General features: G+C 46.3%; 1 protein-coding gene across 1 annotated transcript in view; it reads left to right on the top strand.

Moving 5' to 3' along the window:
- Positions 1 to 16,818: 16,818 nt before the first annotated feature.
- Positions 16,819 to 18,177, top strand: part of Cpn1 (carboxypeptidase N subunit 1) — a 32,860-nt gene continuing 31,501 nt past the window's right edge. Inside the window, exon 1 of the mRNA XM_006998109.4 lies at positions 16,819 to 17,253. Within this exon, the coding sequence (XP_006998171.2) occupies positions 17,031 to 17,253 (223 nt within the window). The 5' untranslated portion in view covers positions 16,819 to 17,030. The remainder of the gene's footprint in view (positions 17,254 to 18,177) is intronic.

The following is an 18,177-nucleotide window of genomic DNA, read 5'->3' as shown; positions in this document are numbered from 1 at the left end:
GATACTGTACAAGACACGAAATGAGAATGCCTTGGAGACAGTGCAAAGTCAGTGGTTGTGGATAGAGGGAACACAGCGGACTTTGTTTTGTGTGATACGTAAAGATGGAGCTGGAACTTTACAGGTCTACCCAGAATGTGCAACGCCCACAGTGAGCCCTGACGAAAACCACCGGCTGGGTGATGATGATGCCTCAGTGAAGGGTCATCATGTGTGCTGTGCTGGTGAGGCATGGTGGTGGGGTGCGGGTGAGGGACTATGCATGTGTAGGAGCGAGCAGCATAGAGAAAGTTGCTCTACCTTCCGCTCCAGCTGACGGTGAACCTAAGAGCCCTCTGAAAAAGAAGACTAAGTCTGGAGCGAGTGAGGTGGCTCAGTGGTTAAGAGCCCTTGCTTCTCTTCAGAGGACCCATGCTCAGTCCCCAGCATCCACATGGCAACTCACAGTTGCCTCTAAGTCCAGTTCCAGGGAATGTGATGCCCTTTTCTGGCCTCTGTGGGCACCAAGTATGTCCATGGTATACATACATACATGCAGGCACTCAAACATACCCATAAAGTTTAACAAATCTAAAACAGGAATCACATATTTAAAAAGAAAATAACATTAGCCCCTTTCTTGTAGCGTATTTTTAAAGCAAAGCTGAGTTCTTAGGCACGTATAAGGAGAGGAGTTGAGCCTGAGTACCTGGAGAGCTTCTAGCACACTCCTGCTCACAGCTCCAGTCATAATAATAGCAAACGGCAGAAGCAGCACCAATGTTCATCAGCGGAAACGCAGACAGACACCATGTGTCACATCTATGCAGTCTGTTCCTTTCTGCCTTTAAAAGGGAACGAATTCTGACACATTCGACCGCACAGAAGAACCTCCAGGACGTTAAAGGGGATAAGCCAGTTGTAAAAGGACAAAAGCACGATTACACTTAGGAGAGGTAAATAGGCGATAGACCGGCTAGGCTAGTGGTCAGCGGGTGGGAAGAGGGGAACGGAGCAAGCCTTTCTCGGGAATAGAGTTTCGGAGGAAGATAAAAACGTTCTAGCTGGATGTGGTGAGCGATGGTTGCACAATAATGCAAATGGACACAATGTCACTGGGAAGTGCTGCTCCCCGAGGTGGAGATAGCAAATGCTATGTTGTGTGTAACATACGTGTGTAAAAACATATAGCTGAGGTGCTTTAGTGGTAAAGTGAGGATTTTGAATCCGCACACTTTAGATCTAATGATCACTGTGGCTTCGTGTGTATTTGTTTTGTTTGTAGCCCAGCTGGGCTTCAAACTGGCAAATGACGATGACCTTGAACTCTTGCCCCTCCTGTCCCCACCCCCCACCAAATGCTGGGATTGGGGTTACCGCACGCGCACCTGGCCAGGCTATTACAGTGTCCGACATAAACGTTCCTTCCCTCCCTCCTGTCATCATTTGTTCAGCCCCTGGGAACTTTGCCTTCCCCCTCAGGTGCTTCTCTTCCCATGCTTCCGCTTGAGCATTTAGAATCAGCCACTGAGTTCTCTGAGATCAAGTCCTTCTCTTTTCTTTTAACTGGACTTCAGCATCACTGTGCATAAAAAAATACTTTTTCACCTGGGCGTGGTGGAGCATGCCTTTAGTCCCAGCACTCAAGAGGCAGAGGCAGTTGGAGCTCTATGAGTTTGAGGCCAGCCTGGGCTACAGAGTGAGTTTCAGGTTAGCCAAGGCTATATAGAGAGACCCTGTCTCAAAACAAAAACAAATAAACACAGAACTTTTTCTCCTTCTTCTTTTGCTAATCAATCATTAAATCAACAGATTAAAAATCACATGTATTTTATAGTATTTTATACATGATTCTTGATACATTTTTTTTCCAAAAGCACAAAATTTGCTTCAAAACATGAGTTAGGCTAGGTCGATAGCGTGATTGGTGCAGTGTTAGCAGCGCATGAGGACCTGGGTTTAACTCAAAACCCGTCTAAAGAAGCCAGATGTGGTGATGGCACTGGAATGTCTGTCCTGGGGAGGCAGATCATGTAGATCCCTCAAACTCGCTGGCCAGCCAGCCTAGCCTAAGTTAGCGAGTCTCAGGCCAGTGGGAGACCTAATCTGAAGATTTCTTGGACACATGGAAGGGTAGGATAACCACACATCACAAAGCTAAAATTTTTTTACAGAGCCTGTAAAAATTCAGGCTCTTTCTTCTCTTTCTCTGACTTGAGCCCCTTCCCATCCAGTTCCCTATTTCCGAGCTGACGTTCCTCTCCTGTTTCCTTCCCCCTTTCTTCTTCCCTTATAGGTCAGGTAGTTTGGTTCCTTAGTTCCCACCCATCCCAATTCCCCATGAGAAACATCCCAGCAGAACAGAGAGGCAATGATAAGACAGTGCGAACAATGGGTTCTCTAAGTGCGAGCCAGGGGTAATTATAAAGTTCTGGAGAGTTAATTTTACTCTATACATTTACAGTGTCTCTTCCCTCCAAAGAATGTCCTGTGACACAGCGTAACATCCCCAAGAGATTCTGAAAGCATTCTCCCACAGGGAAGTTTGGGTCTGTCAAAAATAGCATCTTCCACTCTTTAAGCAGGTTGCTGTCAGCCTCTTACACCTGCCCCCAAAATGCTATGAGAGATATAAGGTTAGAAAACCAAACCAAACCCTGATGCTCAGAGGGTAAGGAGTTTGACCAGGTTTGCCCAGATCTCAGGCATAAAGTCCAGCCGCTGACACAAAGCCCCGGGGTTTGCCCACTCTGCTCTCCAGCCCACGACACAACCAAAAGGACTTCAGTCCTCAGCCATTGAATGAACTTCCTGAGATCCATTCCACAGATCTTCTTAAGTCAGGAGACACTAGTTTCTTTTGGGGGCAGGGGGTGTCACAACAGGAAGTCCAGGCTTGCTCAACTATGTGATTCTCCTTCGTTGGCTTCCAGGGTGTTGTGACTAAAGATGTGTGTCACCACACCCAGGTGACATTAGTTCTTTAATTTTAAAGGACTGATTGGCAATACCACCCAGAGCAGGCTCTGTTGTGTTAGGTCGGATGGAAGTGACATGTCACCTCCAGCTCTCCTTTGGAGATGTCTTGCCCTGCAGGGTGCTGCTCCTGAATCCTTACTTCCCTTGGAATCCAGATGCTCTGAATCTAAGCTTGTGAACCAAGTCCAGCATGGCTTGTAGGGGCTGTCCTGCCTTAGGGGTCAGGATTCGTCAGGAAATTGCTAAGAGACTATATAAATGACCCATGTAGCTTTTTAATCTATCCCCCAACCATAGAGACATCTAGACAACTTTGGTTTCTGTACTTTCTTATTAGCATGCTGTATTTCTAGGCAGGAGAAGTGGCTCAGAGGTTAAGAGCACTGGCTGCTCTTCCAGAGGTCCTGAGTTCAATCCCCAGCAACCACATTGCAACCATCTGTAATGAGACCTGGAGCCCTCTTCCTGCATGCAAGCATATATGCAGGCAGAACAATGGATACATAATAAATTAATAGAATACTGTATTTCTCTGGGCTGAGGGAGGCAACTATTTAAAGACACACCTCTGTTTCAGAGATATTAAAATGTCAAACAAAAACAGCATCTTAGAATCAATGAGATCCATTTACCTGCTCTAGTTAATAGGACAACTCAGAGTCTGGCATGCAATGGCCCCTGCCTCTGAAATGACCAGACCATTTAGAGCTATGGTCCTGGTTTCCAATTAACCTTCGACCTGATACCCTGATAGCCTTACTGAGGTCAAGTCAGTAAACATACATCACATTCATTTTTCCAAAGTCAGAAAGAAGCTCTTTATCCCCGACAGAGAAGATTACTGCAGGACAGACTGTTTACAGATTAGGCAATCCCAGTACACAGAACAGATTCAGAGTCCACACCACACAAGCCTCCCATCAGCTAGACAGACGAGATCACAATCTTGGAAGCAGGGTTGGTGGCGGCAGCTGGAAGAGCCTTGGATTCTAAACTTCCACATAGTCATTTTCCAGCCTGCTCTAAAGTCAACACAGTGTAAAAGCAGTGATGAGTTCGTTGCTTTTGACTGCTGTTCACCGTGAAGACTGGTGACATGCTGGTGTAGGCTGGGAGCTAGGGACCCAGAAACAGTCCTTAAGCACCTTGTGTTGTAGCTGAGGAAGACAAACAAGCCAGCAATAACAGCAGAAGCCAGGGTCTGTGACATGTGCACAGAGGTCTGTGGGAATGCCAGGGGAGGACACTGAAACCAGACCAGGAAAGTGACAGGGCTAGTTTTCAGAAAAGAATGCTTGAATGTATTATTATTATTATTATTATTATTATTATTATTATTATTATTATTAACACAAATAGGTGTCTTCCAAATGGAGAGAGAAGAGTGATCCTAACGCTCAAAAGGACCTTAAAGGCTTGGAGGATGTTGGATATTGCAGGGGAGTCAGACAATCTGACGGTGGAAAGGTAATCCAGTACGGTTCAGTCCTGGAAGGCCTTTGCCAAGTAAAGAATTCTGGACCTAACCTGGGACAGTGAAGAGCAAGGGTCTGACCAGTGGAAAAAGGCACGGAGAGCATGGTGTAGTCGGTGGGAGTGGAGCCCTGGGCACAAGGTAAGTGGGAGGCTGTCACCATGATCTAGGCAAGGCTGAATCGGAAAGAGTCAGTACCCTTGAGGGGGAAGGTAAGGGACACCGGTGAATACTTCCAGACAGATGCACAGAGGTCCGGGGACTGGAATGGCTCCAGTGTTTTTGACTAGGGCAACGGGCGGTGCCATTTCCCCAGAGGAGCAGATCTAGAGGGAGAGAGGGCACAGGTCTTCTTTCCGCGAAGAACCAGCAGAAGAGAAAACATCTCAGCCCCCACATTAAGCAGCAGAACTGACACACGCACAGCATTCCACAGTTTGTACAGCACTTCTGTTGAAACAGAGACACGACCGCCCGCCCGCCCGCCCGCCTGCCCACCCGCCCGACCAACACAGGTGGTGTGGGGGCGGAGTGGCGGGGACTGTTATCTGGAGAGGAGCAAGCTGTTTAGAGAGAGCTTTGGAAACCACAGCCCGGAGCTGGGCTGGATGCAAAAACAACAACAGCAGCAACAAACTCTGAGGATGTCACACATTGAGATAGCAAGAGCAAGCATTTAAAAGAGGAGGTTTACAAGGATACTTTAGAGAATTTGTGTTAAGGATAATGTGTACATATACATATATATTCTAAAATGCTTGTTTCATATATATATATATATGCATACACACACACATATGAGTCGCTTCAGGTCTTAAAACCAATTGAAAGCAAAATAGAAACACAAAGAAAAGAGAAGCTTCTGCCTTCTATAAAATTAAAAAAAAAAAAAAAAAACAACTTGTTATTAACGACTGCCAGCCAAATGAAGTGGACTCAGTTCAAAATATGTGAGGACACAGAGCCAACCCATCCGAGTACAGATGCTGGAGGACAGGCCATCTTCCCCAACACAAAGTGTCGCGTTCCTGATGGTTTCATGGAGTGGTCCTCTGTGGTGGATGGGCAGATGGACATGGTATTAGATTCTACCAAAGATGGGGGGAGATGGCAAGTGTCCTGTAATGTCTGCTCTCTCATTCATGACAGAATCTCTGATTAACTGGATACATCGTTGTCTGGAACTTGTGACTTTATTTATCTGCTTTCCTTACATGTAGGCATGGCCCTGTGACCAAGCTTGAGCCTGTAGACTATAAATAGAAACTCTGAGGTTTATTCTTTTTAAAGGTTCATTAAAATGTAATTTCCACTCAATTTAGCCACTTAAACAAGCACGGTTTTAGGGGGACGTCAGGCATGGTAGCATATGCCTAAAATCCTAGCACCTGGGAAGATGAGGCAGGAGAATTATAAGTTCCCAGAGACTGTCTCAAAACAAACAAATTATGCTTTTATTATTTTCTCAGAGTTAGGTAACTATCAACACAATCTTAGGTCATGTCTATTACTTCCAAAGGAAATGCTGCACCCTTTGTCTACCGTTCCCCAGTCCCCAACACCCCCAGTCCTGATAACCACTAATCCACCTTCTGGCTTTACAGACTTGCTTGTGTTGACCATTTCTTGTAAATGAAGCCATGCACTAAGTGTTCTCCCTTGTCTGACTCCTTTACTCAGCATGTTTTTGAGGTTCGTTTGTGTTGTTGCCTAAAGTTAATTTCTTTTCTTGTTGGCTTATGATGCGTTGTTTGGATAGGACACACTATTTATCTAAGCGTTAGCTGAAGGACATTTGTCTGGATTCTGATTTGGTGCTGTTTTGAATAATGCTACCGTGTTCATGTACAAGTCTTCGGGTGCACCTTCCCATGAGTCTTGGGTAGGTACCCTGGAGTAAACCTCCTAGTTGGTAAGGTTATGATGTGGCTCTGCGAGGAAGTCAGGGGAAGTCTCAGAAATAAGCTCCACAACTGCCGCTCAGTTTCTTTTAAGGCACTGGCTGTGCAAGGCTGGGTGTTTTCTCTGTGAAGAGAGAGTGCATCTTCCTTCCTGGGGGCCGAATGGGAACAGAAGACAAGTTTGGAACTGACCTTGGCAAGAGGGAAGAAATGCACATTGAGCATGGAGGAACAGCAGGTTAGCTGGAGTCAGGCCAACACAGGCTCCCAACTTCGTCAGTTTCCTGTCGCTTGCAGCGGATTCTAACCCTAGTGTATGTGGCCGTGGGCGTGGTGACCACTGTATAGAACCAAAGAGCTTTAGAGAAAGCTGCTGAGACAGGGGGAACCCACAGAGGAGCTGGACCAGGAAGAGACAGACAACGTGGATGTCATCTGTACCTGTGCCCAAGGGTCATCCATCCTGTCACAGACAGCATCGTTATCTTTCTAAAAGGTCTGTCTTTGTGAAGCTGGCTGATGAGGAGGAATTAGGAACCACCAGATTACAATACTGAGTGGTGCGTAAACTGTCGTCCTGAGCCACATTGTCCTCCCGAGCTCTGAGAAAAGATGCAGCAGTGCATGAGACGTCTGGAGGGAGCTGATTGACGTAGCTGAGAGCTGAAGTTGGGACAATGCCTTCTCACATTCCCTAACCCTATCTGCCTTGTTTTTAAATAACCCAGTCTGTCTGAACATGAGCAATAACTAGAACGGGGCGCATGTGGAGATTATTAGAGAAAAATACAGCAGAAGAGAAATTATTCCAGACAACAGAGAATGAGCTCAGACACATATCATCCGAAGGAGATGGGTTGAATTAGAAGAGCTAAGCAAAAAATAGAGAAAAATAAAACCATGACAAAGAAATGTAACCAGCCTCGAGGCACTAGGAGGATGCAGATTACGTGCAGCTAAATCTCTCATTGACGAGTAATAATCCTAAATGCTAATAGGCACAATGTGATGTTTAAGTCAACATCCTGGGAAGACAATAGAAAACTCTCAGATTTGGAATCAGAAGGCCAACTATCTCCATATTTGCTGATTAAAATGATATGATCTAGGTAAATCATTTAAACTTTAGTGTGAGGAGGTGAGGGAGATGGTTCTCTGGGAAAAAGCACTTGCCACCAAGCTTGATGACCCAAGTTCAATCCCTGCAGCCTCCATGGTAGGAGAGAACAACTCACCCCACAAACACACACAGACACAGACACAGACACAGACACAGACACACACACACACACACACACACACACACCATGGCACATGCACACTGCTCCACACACACTACAAATTTAAATGTAATAAAATTCAAATACTAATAAATATACATTTTAGTGGATCCCAGGTTCATTTCTGTGGCTGTAATCAAGTGCCCAGATAAAAAGTCCCTTGGGGAGGAAAAGGTTTATTTTGGCTACAATGCCAGGTTTTATCTGTCACAGCAGGGAAGTCAGGGCAGCGGGAACCTCAAAAGCCAGTGACGTCATATCCAAGGTGAAGAGCAGAGAAAGGTGACAACATGGATGTTTCCAAGCGCTCAGCTCACTTCCTTTTTTATATAGTTCAGAACCCACACCCAGGGAACAGCGGTTACACACACAGGAAAATGGGATATGATGGTCTCCCAAGAAAGCCTGGCACATCCTGTCTAGTAAGGTTTCACTCTGTTTCTGGGGACTGTCGTGGGGGTGACAGCTAGTCCTGGGTGCCACTGGCAAATCCAGTTCGCAAATGCGAAGTTGGAAGTGCAATTCTGAGTTCAGAGAAGTTGAAGTATAAAAGAAAAATCAGGGAGTTGCCAGTCATATTAAGTGGATAAGGTGGGGGATGGGGTGGCAGCGGCGGGTTCGAGGGCTGATTCAAAAGGTCAGGGTGACAATGAAGAACCAATAATCCCTTCCCATGTACAAGTTTACCCAAGCCCTGCACTCTCATGACACTCAAAACCCACATACTTCTCAAAAAGAGTGATTGGGGAGTTGACTAAACTCTTAATTCATTTATAGTTGACTAAGCCCATCGATCAGGGTTAAGTTGCATTGAGACTGCTCCACAAGACACTGCTGGAGGATACAAAGAAAGAATATTTAAAACTAAGATGCCTCAAGTCCGATTAAGCAAGACTGGTGTGAAAATTAGCCAAGACTCATTGTCAACATGACACATTTGGAGAGGACTCTCAATCGAAGAATTGCCTCCATCAGATTGGCCCTCGGACATGTCTATGGAGGCATTTTCTTGATTGCTAGTTGATGGAGGAAGGTGTGGTCCATTCTGGGTGGTACCATTCCTGGGCAGGTGCTCCTAGGTTGTATAAGAAAGCAGGCTGAGCAAACCATGAGAGCAAACCAATAAGCAGGGGTCCTCTGTGGTTCCTGCCTTCGGTTCCTGCCTTTGGTTCCTGCCTTCAGTTCCTGCCTTTGGTTCCTGCCTTGGCTTCTCTTGATGATGCACTGTCACCTGCTAAATAAATAAACCATTTTCTCCCCAGGTTGCTTTTGGTCATGATACTTATCACAACAGAAAACAAAGTAGGACAGTTGATTCAACTGCCTACACAGATCCCTTCCCCGCCGCCTCTCTTTTGTAGACTCTAGGAAGGATCGCAGAAGAGGATACTTGTCTCTGACCTCTCTCCCTAAGAGTAGGTGTCCTCTCTGCCTTCTGCAGTTGGAGCATCCTCCCTGAGAATCTAGGAAGAGGGGAATATCCAAAATTAGTAGAGAGAAGCGGAACTCTGAAAGCACTATTTGGTTTTGGATTACAACCATCTGTAAAGCTTGCTTCCCAAGGTTTGAGTCAAGGTCTGGAGAAGATGTTAGACCACTAAGCTCTCTACTTAATCTCTCCATTAAGAGCTCGAATTCTAGCTCAGGCTTAAGATATTTGTGGGAAATATTCATTTCCTATTGCTTTGGTTAAAAAAAGAATAACCACAAACATAGTGACTCCCTGTGTCACTTATGCGGACACTTGTGATTATAGGGGCCTCCATCTGGCTGACCTAGGACAGTCTCCCCATCTCAAGATAACTGATTAGCAATCTGTTTTCATCTGCAAACTTCATTCCCTTGCCATGAAACACGGCATGGACAGGTGTCAGGAACTGGACACCTTTATTACACCCCATGCCCACCACAAAAAGGGACAGAACTCTAGAAATCATAACTCTTGCACACCCTCCAGAAATCCTTCCTTGACCCCCCAAAAACTGGGTGCTGTGAACCTGCTTGCCCATCTGGGAGGCTAGAGTGCTTTTTCCGACTTGACTGCGCCCATCTCTTCGATAAGTTTACAAGTACCACACACAGGGCTCTCAGTTGGTTTGGTCCTTGGTGGAAAATGACATCCCGTGTAGTCTTTGGCTCAGCATAGTCTCCACATACAGTTGTGGAATGCATGGTGAACTGCTCCATCGCCTGTACAGGATCCCGGATAGATCAGATTCTTTTTTTTTTTTTTTTTTTTTTTGGTTTTTCGAGACAGGGTTTCTCTGCGTAGCTTTGCGCCTTTCCTGGAGCTCACTTGGTAGCCCAGGCTGGCCTCGAACTCACAGAGATCCGCCTGGCTCTGCCTCCCGAGTGCTGGGATTAAAGGCGTGCGCCACCACCGCCCGGCAAGATCAGATTCTTAATGATGTTGCTGCTCTGGCCACATCTCTTGCTGCCATTTACTGTTTTCTGAGCACTTGACATATGCCAGGTTCTGGAAAGGGCCTTACATCCATCATCTTTTTCTTTTCTTTTCTTTTATTCATTTTACATACCAACCACAGATCCCTCTCTCATCCCTCCTCCCACTCTGCCCCACCTTTCCCCGCCTATCCCTCATCCCCTCCTCCAACGGGGTAAGTCCTCCCATGGGGGGACAGCTAAGCCTGGTACATTCAGTTGAGGCAGGACCAAGCCCCTCCCTGCTGCACCAAGGGTGAACAAGGTGTCCGACCATAGGTAATGGGGTCCAGAAAGCCAGCCCAGGGATAGATCCTGATCACACTGCCAGGAGCACCTCAAACAGACCCAGCTACATAACTGTCTCCTGTATAGAGGGCCTAGTCCGGTCCCATGCAGGTTCCACAGTGTAAAATTTGTGAGCTCCTTTGAGCTTGGTTCAGTTGTCTCTGTAGATTTCCCCATCACGGTCTTGCGCATGTAATCCCTCTTCCCTCTCTTTGATTGGACTCCCGGAGCTTGGCCTGGTGCTTGGCTGTGGATCTGCTTCCATTACATACTGGATGAAGGCTCCATGATGACACCTTGGGAAGAGGAAATAGAGGAGATCCCGATGAGTAAACTAGGGATGGGGGTGGGCAATAGAGGGGAGGGGATGGAGGAGAGAACATGAGGGAATGGGATGGTTGAGCAGGGGGTGGGGGGTAGAGTGGGAGAGCAATGAATGAGACATCTTGATAGAGGGAGACATCATGGGGTAGGAGAGAAACCTGGTGCTAGAGAAATTCCCAGGAATCCACAAGGACAACCCCAGCTTAGACTACTAGCAACAGTGGTGAGGGTGCCTGAACTGGCCTTCCCTGGTAATCAGAGTGGTGAACACATCCATCATCTTACTTGATTGACACAACAGTCCATGAGGGAGGGGCTGTATCTCCTCGTGCTATGCAGAAGGAAGCTGAAGTTTAGAGAAGTAGTTTTCCTCAAGGTCAAATGAGCAAAGAAAGGAATTGGAGTTAGATTTCACATCTAACCTTTGACCCTTGAAGTTCATGTTCCTCTTACTTCTAGTGGATTTGAGGGACATTGTGGGCCCTGGAGCTTCAAGGCACATACACTGAAATTCTGTGGGGTTCAGGGGAAGCTATCCCAAATTCAGCCCTAATAATCTGCTAACAAAGAATGTTTCCTATAGAAAGTCAGGGGGGCTCCCTCTCCTAGAGAACCGGGGCTGTCTATTTAACATAATTGAAGTCTGCATAAGGAATTGTCAGCACTTCCCAGAGAGGCAGTCTTCCTACAGAGGAATAATTGGAGCTATCTGGGGACCACCGAGCCACACCCTCACTAGTGACAGTAAATACCCTAGATCAAGGGCAGTAGCGATGACTGTCCTCTCAAACTTTTCTCTGGATCCTTTCCTTCACCATGTAGGGTGACAAGATCACACCGGAAAATTATCACATTTTATCAGCGATGTCCAGGGGTAAAACTTAGCACTGACCTTGGGGCCACCCTTGGGGCCATCTATGAGCCATACTGGCCAGGCTATGTGCTGTCCACACAGAATATCCAAGAGGGAAGTGTTACCTTTATCGGTGGGTTGTAGAGCGTGGACTGTAGAGCGTGGGAGTCCCTTGAGCAAGTTAGCTAAGGGCAGAGCATGGAGATGCAAGGGAAGTCAGTGAGTGGACCCCTTTGTTCATTCGCTCGACAAATGCCACCTGCAGCAGTCACCTGGGTGGAGCTGGAGACAGCGCTGCTGGCAGAACAAGGGGCCAGGCAAGCCGGTGCTTGGTCCTGACCCCTCCGGCTCCACGTGAGCGACACACACCAGGCTGAGGCATGAACACTGCGGCAGGAGGCTGAGGCAGCAACTCTCAGGGCAGGAGAGGGATTTGGAGTAGGGTGGAGCTCCCCAGGGAAGCGGCACTCAGGCAAGATTGTGTGCTTGGAAGGAGGAGCTTTTGTGACGGGCCACCTGAGCAAGGCAGAGGATTTCAAGGGGCAAGTCAGGGACTTCAGTAGATTTACCAAGTTATGAACCCGTGCATGTCACCCTGTTTTAGGGCACCCCATCACTCCAGTAGTCTCTCCTGCCCATCTCCCATTCCTTTCTCCTGCCTCAGGCAAACACTGTTAATTTCTACTTCAGCTCTCCTTCACGGGATATTTCATGTAAGTAGAATTGTACGATGTCGCATCCTTCTTTTCTCATGGAACATAATGTTTTTGGAGTCCCTCCACATTGGACCAAGGCTTTTATTCCTTTTTATTGATAAATAGAATTCAATTGCATTTATATACATTTCACTTTTCTTTCCTTCCTTCCTTTATTCTTTCTTCCCTTCTTTCCATGCCCTGTTTCCCACATCCCCAACCCTGTCTGATGGGTTCTTGCTATGTGGCCCAGGCTGGCCTTGAACTCTAAAATCCCCTGCTTTAGCTTCCCAAGTGCTGAGATTGAGTGTGTACCACCATGTCTAGCTAACATTTTACATGTCTATTCTCCAACTTATGGACATTTGTGTAGTATCCACTTATGAATTATTATGAACGATTCTAGTATAAACATTCTTGAGTGCAAATCTTGACACTCTTGAGCAGAAGCCTATCAATGGAACCACTGTATTTATTTCTATGAGGAGGGGTTTACCTAATTACTTTTATATTACCATTGTAAAAATAGCTATACTAGATATAATTCACATGCCATAAATTCACCTGGTTTAAGTGGATAGTACAAAAATATTAGTTCAACCGGGCATGGAGGTGCATGCCTTTAATCCCAACATTCAGGAGATAAGAGAGGCAGGTTGGATCTCTGTTGCACGAATCCTAAATGGTCTTATTAAAAACCTGGAGCCAGGTATCGGGGTAAATGCTGAAAGATCAGAGAGACAAAGGAACAAGCCACAGCCACTTCTCACTTCACCAACTCTACAAATCTTCTGACTGAATGCTCCTGAGTCCTCAGCCGAAAGCTCTCTAGTTCCTGTCTCCTCACACCTTATGTGCTTTTCTCTGCCCAGCCATTTCACTTCCTGTCTCAACCTTCCTAGTGCTGAGATTAATGGCTTGTGTGCTTCCAAATACTGGGGTTAAAGGTGTGTGCCACCATTGCTCTGTTTCTGTCCCAGACTGGATCAATCTCATGTAGCCCTGTGTGGTCTTGAACTCACAGAGATCCAGACAGATCTCTGCCTCCTGAGTGCTAGGGTTAAATGTATGTGCCACCACTGCCTGGCTTCTATGTTTAATCTAGTGGCTGGCTCTGTCCTCTGATCTTCAGGCAAGCTTTATTAGAGTACAACAAAATATCACCACAGATCTCTGTGCATTTGAGGCCAGCCAGGACTATATAACGAGACCCTATCTCATGAGTGTGTGTGTGTGTGTGTGTGTGTGCAGGTTCAGTGAGCTGGCTCAGTGGCTGAAGGTGTTCACTGCCAAGATTGATGACTTGAATTTGATGCTGAAATCCACGTGGTGCAAGGAGGGAGCCAGCTCCTACAGGTTGTCATGTGACCTCCTCATGTGAGCCATGGCATGTGAGCATCCCACCCCCTTCTAAATAGATAAATACATCTAATTTTTTTTAAATTTTATTTATTTTATTTTACAATACCATTCAGTTCTACATATCAGCCACGGGTTCCCCTATTCTCCCCCCTCCCACACCCTCCCCTTACCCCTAGCCTACCCCCCATTCCCACCTCCTCCAGGGCAAATCCTCCCCCAGGACCGCGATCAACCTGGTAGACTCAGTTCAGGCAGGTCCAGTCCCTTCTTCCCAGACTGAGCCAAGTGTACCTGCATAAGCTCCAGGTTTCAAACAGCCAACTCATGCAATGAGCACAGGACTTGGTCCCACTGCCTGGGGGCCTCCCAAACTGATCAAGCCAATCAACTGTCTCACCTATTCAGAGGGCCTGATCCAGCTGGGGGCCCCTCAGCCTTTGGCTCATAGTTCATGAATACATCTAAATTTTAAAAGATACATGTTAGTACATTTCCAGTTGGACACCCACAGCCACCATCCTTGCTAGGTTTTAGAACTTTTATGACCCTAAAAAGAAACCTTGTGTCTAGTTGCTCCTCCCCCCATGCCTAGCTGTGGGTAATCCTCGAACCCACAGCCGATTTCTCCACATTGATGTCAGCTTTTTGTCAAGGTCTCAAGTGAAAGGATTCACACACAGTGGAACCTCCCTTGTGGGTCATAGCGTTTAACACACATCCACACTGCACAAGGTGTCAGCTCTTGGCTTTCTGTCATCTAACAACATCCCCTGGTGTGGCTTCCACTCTGAGTAGGGCTGCTGTTGACGTCCATGTGCATGCCCACGAGCTTTTATGGGCATGCAGGTCCCACTTCTCTTGGGTAAATACCCAGGAGTAGAATTGTTGGGTTATATGGGAAATGCATATTTAATCTTCAAGAAACTGTTGAACTATTTTGGAAAATGTCTGTGCTACCTGATTTTCCCATGAGCACTGTGTGAGGACCCTGATGTCCCTATCCTCACCGCTGCCGTTACCATTCCTCTATATTAGGGTCATTCTGGGGTAGGTAAGGGGACATCTGGTCTAACCTTGGATTTTAATAACTAATAATATTGAGCATTTTGAAAAACTGACCATACATACTTTGGTAAAATGTCTATTTCAATTCTCTAATAACCTCCTTCTACTTAATGTGTTTGTTTGTTTTTTTGTTTGTTTTTTGGTTTTTTGAAACAGGGTTTCTCTGTGTAGCTTTGGAGCCTGTCCTAGAACTCACTCTGTAGACCAGGCTGGCCTCAAACTCACAGAGATCCGCCTGGCTCTGCCTCCCGAGTGCTGAGATTAAAGGTGTTCGCCACCACCACCCGGCTTAATGTCTTTTTTAAAATAAGATTTTACCCATGACTTAAAAAACATATATAATAACCGACTTTCTGAATCTGGCTTATTTCACTTAACATTGCATGATCTCCAAGTCCATCCCTTTCTTGAAGGCAACATAGTTTTATTCTTTATGGCTGAATAATTCTCCACTGTGTGTGTGTTTATCACGTTTTACCCATCCATCTGTTGCTGAACACCAAGGCTAACTCCACAACATGACTTGTGAATAGAGCCACAGTGAACACAGGTGTCAAGGTTTCACCCTGTTGGGCTGACTTAGACTCCTTTGGACGTACACCCCAGAGTGTGATAGCTGGGTCATATGACATGGTTTTAATTTTTCTGTAAGAAACACACAGACTTGTTTCCGGAATGTCTGAGGACTGATTTATTTCTCCATGTTATCACCAGCAGTGCTCTTTCCTTGATGTTAGTCGTCCTGACTGGAGCGAGACAGACTTTCCGTCTTGTTTTCATTTGCATTTTCCTGATGATTAAAGACATTAACATCTTGATTTGAAAAGTGTCTATTCAGCTCCTTTACTCATTGATTGGACTATTCATTCTTTTGTTTAATTTTACTGTTGCTGTTTGTGGTAGTTTGAATGTAATTGATCCCCATAAGCTCATAGGGGGTACCACTATTAGGAGGTGTGGCTCTGTTGGAGTGGGTGTGACCTTATTGGAGGAAGTGTGTCACTGTGGAGGTGGGCTTTGAGGTCTCCTATATGCTCAAGCCATGCCCAGTATCTTAAACCACTTCCTGTTGCCTTGAGTCAAGATATAGGACTCTCAGCTACTTCTCCAGCACCACGTCTGCCTGCATGCCACCATGTCACACCATGATAATGACTAAACCTTGGAAAATGTAAGCCACCCCCAATTAAATGTTTTCCTTTGTAAGAGTTGTCATGGTCATGGTGTCGCTTCACAGCAACAGAAACCCTAACTAAGACACTGTTGTTTAAATTTTATGTGTATGGGTGTTTTGTTTTGCCCACATGTCTGTCTGTTACCATGACTGGTGCCTGTGGAGGCCAGGGGAGGCTGTCAGGTCCCCTGGAAATGGAGTTATAGGCGGTTATGAACTACCATGTGGGTGTAGGACTCAAACCTGGGTCCTCTGGAAAGTAGCCTTTGCTCTTAACTGCTAAACTATCTCTCTAGCCCCTATTTGGGGTTTTTGAGACAAGATCTGATCAGCTAGCCCTGGCTGGCCTGGAAGTCACTACATAGACCAGACTGACTTCAAACTCCAGCAATCCTCCAGCTTCTGGGTACTAGAATTATAGGTGTGTGCCAGTGCATTCCAGCAGGGCTTTAATTTTCCAAGTTCTTTACATTTTGGATTTTAATTTTCTATTAGATTAATATCTGGCAAACATTTTCTCCTGTCCTGTGGGTGATACTCTTTGCTATGGCGAAACTTTTTAGTTTGATGCAATCACATCTGCCAATTATTACTCTAATTTCCTCAGCTGTCAGGGTCCTATTCAGAAAACCATTGTCCTTTGATAGTGTTGAAATAGGATCGTCTTCCTATCGTTGTTATAAATAATTTATTAATTATACACACATTATCAAATATGTGATCTCCAATTGCTTGCTCGAAGCACGTGCCTCATTTTCTCAATTTGTTTTGTTTTTGAGTGGGGAGGACAAGACAGAACGGTGCTTCAGAATGGGGCACAGGGGGCGGGGGGGGGCGGCCAAAGGGAACAGATAGCCCCATTTGTAAGTTGTAACAAGCACATGCCGAATCTCTTAAAAGCCCCTGGGCACCAAAGGGTTATAAGCAGCTGTTTCTTGAGGCCTGTTTACAGTCCAGTTAATCAGTAAGCCAGAATCCCAAAGTGGGGATGCGCAGAAACCTCCCCAAAGGTTTTCTAGGCTTAAGAGAGGAAGAGACATGAGCCCACGGAGCATCGTGGCTATCCCAGGACCTCAGAAATAATTCCCAGAGTCACAGAGGCCGGTCCCCAGTCTTCTGCAGGTGTGGCAGGTACGAGGTCAGGCCTGGCCACTCTTGGCTCTGCATCCTGAGACGGGGAGGCACGTTGCAGAGCCGCTGGGAAGCTCGGTGAGATGCCAAATCTACCTTCAGCCTTCCTGCCCCTCCTCCTTCTCTCCAAGTTAGTTGCCCCTGTGACCTTCCGTCACCACCGCTATGATGACCTCGTGCGGACTCTATACAAGGTGCACAACCAATGCCCGGAAATCACGCGGCTCTACAATATCGGGCGCAGCGTGAAGGGGAGGTACCTCTACGTGCTGGAGTTCAGCGACCACCCGGGGATCCACGAGGCCTGTAAGTCTTGAGTAGTTCTGGGGCGTGTTGAGAAACTAACACCTTCTACAAATCCAGAGGCGGTGGTTATTGCAGCAGGAGACCTCATATACAATGACTGCATTACCTCTTCCTCCACCTGGGAAGGCAGGCCGTCCTACTTGGCTCTCAAGATTCTCTGGGACCTAGGGAGCTGCAACCCCAGTTCAGGTTACAGCGCATTCCTCCTTCCTGAGTTCCGTTTGCTCAGAACTTCGGGGGTAAAGGGTGTCTTCCTCCTGTTCCCTCCAGCCTCCCCTCTCTTCCCTCACGCCCCTGGTCTTTTTCTCTTATTCCTTCTGTCAGGATCCAACAGCTTGTGAACATAACGGAAATGGTTGACCTCTTCATTCTCCCGAGGCTCCAGGCAGATCTCTTCCAGGAAGGGCAGTGATCCAACATGGTGTCCTCGAGAGAGTTTAGAGGTTGAGATGTTCGTTTTCTTTTTTGTTAGTTTGCTTCTATTATCCAAGCAATCCATGTTTGCTTCAAAAATAGTTCATGACCAGCCAGGCAACATTAAAAAAAAAAAGCCCATCTTGAAACAACCGACCAACTGAAAAAACTAGAAATTAGATAAGGAAAAAAATAACAAACTGAAACACAGTCCAAACACTCAAGGATAAGTTTTATTTACATGGCTTGATATCAATCCTTCCAGACATGATAGTCCTACCTCTCAAAGGCAAGTGTCTTTTCACTCTGTGTCAATGAATGACCCTCTATGGCATTCTTGGCTGTGTAACATGCTATTGTCTGGCTTCATTAACTGCTCACACACTGATGAACTTGGATGATGTCTCTAGTCTCTCGTTGCTTTGTTTACAACAATGGTGACATTTGAGTTAAGACACGTGACTTATGTCAGTTCCTCCTTCAGCCGGTCTTTTTCTCCCTCCCGTACCC

Source organism: Peromyscus maniculatus, chromosome 1, assembly GCF_049852395.1.
Source record: "Peromyscus maniculatus bairdii isolate BWxNUB_F1_BW_parent chromosome 1, HU_Pman_BW_mat_3.1, whole genome shotgun sequence".
NCBI lineage: Eukaryota > Metazoa > Chordata > Mammalia > Rodentia > Cricetidae > Peromyscus > Peromyscus maniculatus.
Note: the sequence above shows the minus strand (reverse complement) of the source record. Positions and strands in the feature narration are given on the sequence as shown.